The sequence below is a fragment of the Morus notabilis genome, unplaced genomic scaffold (genome assembly GCF_000414095.1).
Source record: "Morus notabilis unplaced genomic scaffold, ASM41409v2 Scaffold1990, whole genome shotgun sequence".
NCBI classification, from domain to species: Eukaryota; Viridiplantae; Streptophyta; class Magnoliopsida; order Rosales; family Moraceae; genus Morus; species Morus notabilis.
Genome location: NW_010364903.1, coordinates 1 through 6,143, shown reverse-complemented (window position 1 = coordinate 6,143; position 6,143 = coordinate 1). Strand labels below are relative to the sequence as shown.

Here is a 6,143-nt window from a genome sequence, read left to right as displayed (position 1 = left end):
ATACCAATTGTTATAACCCTTGGGTAGAACTCATCCCCAAAAGCTAGCTTGTAGGGAGAGGGTGCCCAAGTGGTTATAAATGTTAAGCCCATACTTTAGCAATGTGAGACTCAACCAGGATCCTAACATAGTCCAACATATGTTTCGAAATCTTTTTCATCTGTCAATTACCTAGACCTTGAAATGAATGTAAACAGAGAACTTAATCAAATATGCTAACTTTATTTCCGAGTTTCGCTTGCTTCTTATGTTTATGTTGTGTATTAATAGACAGCTCTTGCTCTTGGTAGTCTTCCTGGATTTTTTGTAAAAATTTCTATCTAAAACAGTTAGCACTATGACTTCGAAAAATGTGGTTAATATGGTAAATGAATGATATCATCGTGCACTATGTGTGTGGCTCTTTCATCATGTGTAATAACAGCAATCAGCAAATTTCTTTTATTTTGCTCTGTCAAAGTATGATTTGAGATCCTTAATTGCTTAGGTATGAAGTTGATACAGATGCATTTTTGTCTGTGCTAGCTCTTCAACCAATTCCAAAGATGGAATCTGTCCCTACTATTGTTGAGGTATGCCACTTTAAGTAGTTCTTTTATATAACAGTGCTACTTTCCAAAAGAAATAATTTAAACTATGCTCTTAAAATGCAGGTCTCAAGTCCGAATACATGTGATCTCTTAAAGTCAATCTCTGGGTTAAAAGTCGAACCAGTAGAAAATGTTGCATCAAAACTGTTTGTTCAATGCTCTCGTCAAAAGGGTCTCATAAAGATCTACAGACACTTACTCAACTATCAAAGTATTGCGCAGACCCCCACTTGAAAGAAAAATTTGTATTTGAAATAATTTTACTGGCTACCACCTCCTATCATTAAAATGCTTTATCAATTTCTAGGATATATTATCCAGTGGTCCGAAAAAATGACAATACTTTGATCTCCGAAACAAGAATACAGATTAATCAAAGTTTCTATTCATTGCAGAAAATGTCTTTAATCTCTGCAATTTTCCTAACCTAGCGGGAATAAGATATGGACAGTTACGACGTGGTTTCCAAGAGGTAAGACCATCTGAAAAGTGTAGTTTTGCTAGTAAAGTGGTTAGATGCAGTTCTTATACAATTAACATCTGATTGGATATCCTTCCAGGTAGTTGTATGTGGGCTCCATCGGGATGGCAAGATATACTTCCATCCATATGATGATGAGATCTTACAACAGACTGACAAAGTATGTTGATTCCTTAGCATACCTCAACTTATTTATTGTTCTTCCTTTCATGATCTATGAGAATTTGAACTGTTTACTCATTCTCGTTTTAGATAAAATATTTATTTATTTATTTTTTTCCAGAATTTGATGTCTGACTGAATCTTTTTTGTAGTTTGAACTCCATCTTTAAGAACCAAATAGCTTAAAGATGAGTTAATACTAGTGTTTTATACGCTTCATCTGTTCACTTTGCTCGTGCAGATATTATTCATTGCACCTGTTCACCGAGGTAGGAAACCACAGGTTGCCTATCCAAAGATTGATGAAGAAACTAGTAACTCTGCTCAGAAGTTGGAAGTTACAGAAAGAGACGGTCAAAATTCAGATCGTGCTTTGGAACTAAGGAAATTCCGACTTGATAGTATAGTAAAACGTCCTGCCAGATCAGGTTCCAAGGTACATGTTTCTGAAGCTGTACCTTCTAAAATCACAGTACGACTTGGAAAGATTTGGCTCATTTTCTTCTCTCCTTTTCATGTGAACGTAGGCTTCAAACTGGACTGTAGGACCAAAAGAATTTATACTTTTGCTCGGTTGGCGCCCGGATGTTGTGCAAATGATTGAAGAATACGATAATTATCTTGGACCTGGCAGTGTAGTGGTAAAAATTTATGAACTTATGTTCTTTCAAGAGTTGTCATGCAGGGTCTTCTCTATGCTTTGAGACAACTGTTAAGTAGTTGATATTTTAAAGGAAGATTAAGCATTCTCGATTATTGCTGCAGTATGTTTGATTAGACATAATTTTTTATAAGGATTGATTTGTATTAGTTTGAATTGCATTATGTTGTTGTGGAACATGGTCCTTTATACTGCAAACTTCAGTTGATGTTAATACAAATAAATGATGCTATGAATGCATTTAGCTCTGGTTTATAAAGTGTGGTGTACCCTTATAATGCAGGAAATATTATCAGAAGCAACTTTAGATGACAGGAATAGAGCTAGCAAAGTTTCTGGTCAAGGGAAACTAAAAAATATTCAAGTTTCTCATAGGGTAACACCTTCCCAAATAGATATTCATTTTAGTTTTTCATTGTTATAAATTCAACTTGCTCTGCTAAATATTTTTTTTTTCTTTTTGGTTGGTGTACTCTGTAGATTGGAAATCCCATGAACTATGACACTCTTCAGGATACCATAATGAATACTCAAAATTCTTTGAAGAGGGGCAAAAATATTCCCTTATCCATTGTTGTCATATCTGATAGAGAATGGCTTCTTGGAGGTGGCATTACTTGATATTCTGCAAATCTGCCCTTCGAACTTGCTTTTATGATGTTTCATTTAGCTTGAAGTAGCATCGTATTAACTAACCTTTCTTCAGATCCTTCCAGGGCAGACAAACATGCTGCATATTCTCTTCTTCTTGCGGAAAATATCTGCAATAAACATGGAGTGAAGGTAAGTATCCTTCAATTGATTTTTTAGGGGAGAAAAAAAAATCAATGCTTTTAGATTTCGTATTAAAATTCGTATTAAATTTTGTTTTTGTTTCCCGTGGAGAGAAGAAAGTTAGGTAACAAAGGATTTGTCTTTCAGGTGCAAAATCTAGTTGCGGAGATTGTGAACTCGAAACTGGGAAAACAAGTACTACTTCCTTTTGCATGTCTGATTTTCTATTTGAAATGTTTGCGATTTTATGCGGGTATTTTGCGATATTGGTAAACTTATCACTGCCATAAAAATGGGTACAGATTACAAGAATTAAGCCGTCCCTTACTTACATCGCAGCAGAAGAAGTAATGAGCCTTGTAACAGCTCAAGGTCTTGATTCAGTATACTTTTACCTGTGGTTGAACATTTAAATAGTTTTTCATTTCATTTTTGTCTTTTGAATATGTGCGTAATGGACAGTTCCCTGTTTGTACATACAGTTGCTGAAAACAGTGAACTGAATGAAGTGTGGAAAGACATTCTAAATGCAGAAGGTGATGAAATCTATGTCAAGGTAACCGCCGGTTCTCTAGTTTTCCTACATTCTCCATGTAACGCGTATTTGGTTCGTTTGGTTCATGGGTTCAAATCAATGATTTTGATTCTGAATTCAAATTTTGTGAGAGAACCCATTGACAGGAAACTTTTTTATTCAATTTTTTTGTGAGAGAGCAGAATCAAAATCACGAGTTCAAATCAGTGAACCAAACGGGCAAAGCATCTCCATTTAAGTTCACCAACCACAAAGTTTGCCTACTTTACTTATGACAGGATATTAGCCTCTACATGAAAAAAGGAGAGAATCCATCATTCTCCGAGCTTGCCGAAAGAGCGCATCTACGACGAGAAGTTGCCATAGGCTACGTGAAAAACAACAAAAAGGTAGTCGATATTTTGGATTTTAATTCCATGTCCAGAATTGTCTCGACATTTGCTTAACAAGTTTAGTTTGCATTGCTCGCAGGTTATTAATCCAGTTCCGAAGTCAGAACCCCTCTCCCTTGAAATAACGGATTCACTAATCGTGATATCTGAGCTCGAAGGAGAACAACCGATTATTTTGTCTAGAGCATACCCCTAACCTTGCTCTGTTCCCTTCTGCAAAAGGGCATCAAATTTTGTTTACACAAATTGATGCTGATACGGTCTTGTCCAAGGTCATTAATGAAGGAAAGACGAGAAGTTTTGAAGATGATGAAGTTTTTTAATACCCTTGTAGTACAAACAAATTATTTCAGACTTAAAAAACTATTAGCATCCACGTTATTGTAAGATTAATTTAAGCACCATAATTTTTATTGTTATTATTTTTGAAATTTGTTGATGTCAGGATGTACTCTCCAGGAGAACTCTTGGGTTTAGTTAGAAAAGCTTTTGAATTAGATTAGTTTGATGAATAAGACCTTAGTTTAGTTGAAAAGCTTTTAAATTCGTTTACTTTGATAAACATTGACATTCTTTTTTTCGAATTTCCCATTCCTTGTAAAAAGAATAAACAAATTTGCATTTGTTCAATTGTAAAGTATGATTAATTGTAGATTATTGAAAAAAAAACTAATGATTAAATGTTCTTGCTGTATATTCCTTTTGCTAATTTGAGCTATCCATATTTTTCTTTTCATTTTTCATTTTTATTTTAATTTAAAGATTACAGGTATATCTAAACGTTTGGTTTATAGATTTAGAATCATTCTCAGTTTACGTGTTTTTCTGTGAGAAAAAATACTGTAACGAATTACGAATCATAATTCAAATCATGACACGAATCTTCATATCAAACACTCAATAAATTAACAGGTTAGGACCCATATGTAGCTTTTGCTGGTGGAAAATTATAAAAAAGAGAGAACCAAAAAATGATTGTTTCATTTTATTTACCTTCTTACTTTGATGCTACGCTATAGGATATCCATTATTCTTTTCGTCCTGCCAAAGTACAAAATAATTAACAATAATCTTCGTCTATCTTACGCAACAAATACGTTTCTTTCATTTTCTTGCATAAAAAAAAAAAACTTTTCTTTTCTTGCCAACAGGGTCTGTTCAAACACATATTTTATTTTCATGAATGAAATATTGTATTACTCTTCCTTACAATTTTATTATCGTTATTTGTTTGTTCCTTTGATGATTTACTTGTGATCATACATGCGACTAAAACACTGGTTTTCAATTTTTCATAGTTGATCTGTAAATTAGAGATAATTAAAACCACTGCGTTAATATTGATAAAATTTTTTTTATAAAAAAACGATATTTTCTTAATTTTTTAAAACCCCGTCATTTACCCCAAAATCCTTTTTTTTCTTTTGGAAACTTTTTTTTTAGGGGATCTTCTGCTATTCTTTTTTTTTTTTTTTTTTCCTTTCTTTCTTTAGAACAAAAATCAAGAAAACTTCAAGAATTATTTAAAAAAAAAAGGAAGAACATAAGTGGGACCTCTTTATGAGCATCCGATCTGGCATCTATCCAAGCCGACGTGGCAAAAGTTAGGGTAAGAAAGAAAGAAAAGAGGGGGCCAAAAAAAAAAAAAAAACGATGAAAAACCAAAACGCAGAGAAGAGGAAGAAGAAGTAGGGCGGTGAAAAAGAGAGCATCGTTTCGGACCAAAAACCATCGTTCCTAAACAAGCATAACCCTTTCCTTTTCCCTTATCTAGGGCAAACCAAGAAGACGTCATAACTATTCCCTCGCCGGAAGTTGGAGCAGCCAATCCATGGCTCACGGTGGCTACGGCAAGCGCCGGGTGAAGCCCGCCGGCCGCCGATCCAAGTCCCTGGCGGCCGAAAAGAAGCCCAAGGCCGTCTCTCTCAAGAACCAGATTCGCTCCGTCGAGCGTATGCTTCGGAAGGTAAAATTCCACTAATTTCCCACTCACCTGGTTTGTTCGTTTGTATATTTCAGTTCTCTCCTCTTTTGCTGTGTGGTTATTAATGGCAGTTTGATTGTTAGGTTAGGGTTTTCGGCGCCTAGTTATTTGCTTTTCGTTGTAGATTATATTCGACTTTTGTCTTTAGCTCTTGTTATCAATGCGGTGAAGGGGAATTTTTGGGTTCTGAGAAGGCTTTGGAGCCACTTTTTCAGCTATATAGTCAAGTTTGGAACTTCTTGCTCCTTAGTAGAGATTATAATAGAGATTAAATTAATGATTGCTTGAATAAAATCTTAAGCTTGTTTAGTTCGGATTTCTTAAGGCGACATCCGGTCCTCTGCCCCAATAGCCAAAAGAAAATCTGATCACATAGCCGGGCTCTGCTGAGAATAGAAATTGGAACTCCTTACTGGAATCAGTGTTTTTTACTTTAATAATCCAACTGGTGTAATTAGAACACTTTACTTCACTTCGATTTGCTCTGTCCCTGTCTTTTTGAAAGAGCTCTGGTTTTCTCTTGGTGCGAGGGTCCGATTTTGAACCTGCCGCTATGGCGCCAGC

At 35.2% G+C, this 6,143-nt stretch overlaps 1 protein-coding gene across 3 annotated transcripts in view; it reads left to right on the top strand.

The window, feature by feature from the left end:
* LOC21385269 (putative ion channel POLLUX-like 2) overlaps nt 1-4,092 on the top strand; it is a 12,661-nt gene extending 8,569 nt beyond the window's left edge. For 2 of the 3 annotated variants that reach the window (XM_024171531.1, XM_024171532.1), the window contains 14 exons: nt 488-572; nt 654-801; nt 986-1,062; nt 1,151-1,231; nt 1,475-1,669; nt 1,761-1,874; nt 2,178-2,270; nt 2,375-2,501; nt 2,601-2,677; nt 2,816-2,863; nt 2,971-3,040; nt 3,151-3,224; nt 3,482-3,592; nt 3,675-4,092. In XM_024171531.1, coding sequence (XP_024027299.1) covers nt 488-572; nt 654-801; nt 986-1,062; nt 1,151-1,231; nt 1,475-1,669; nt 1,761-1,874; nt 2,178-2,270; nt 2,375-2,501; nt 2,601-2,677; nt 2,816-2,863; nt 2,971-3,040; nt 3,151-3,224; nt 3,482-3,592; nt 3,675-3,791 — 1,417 coding nt within the window. In that variant the 3' untranslated portion in view covers nt 3,792-4,092. Of the gene's footprint in view, nt 1-487; nt 573-653; nt 802-985; nt 1,063-1,150; nt 1,232-1,474; nt 1,670-1,760; nt 1,875-2,177; nt 2,271-2,374; nt 2,502-2,600; nt 2,678-2,815; nt 2,864-2,970; nt 3,041-3,150; nt 3,225-3,481; nt 3,593-3,674 lie in introns of those variants that run through there. The other variant, XR_002903003.1, reaches the window with a different exon arrangement.
* Nucleotides 4,093-6,143: the final 2,051 nt, after the last annotated feature.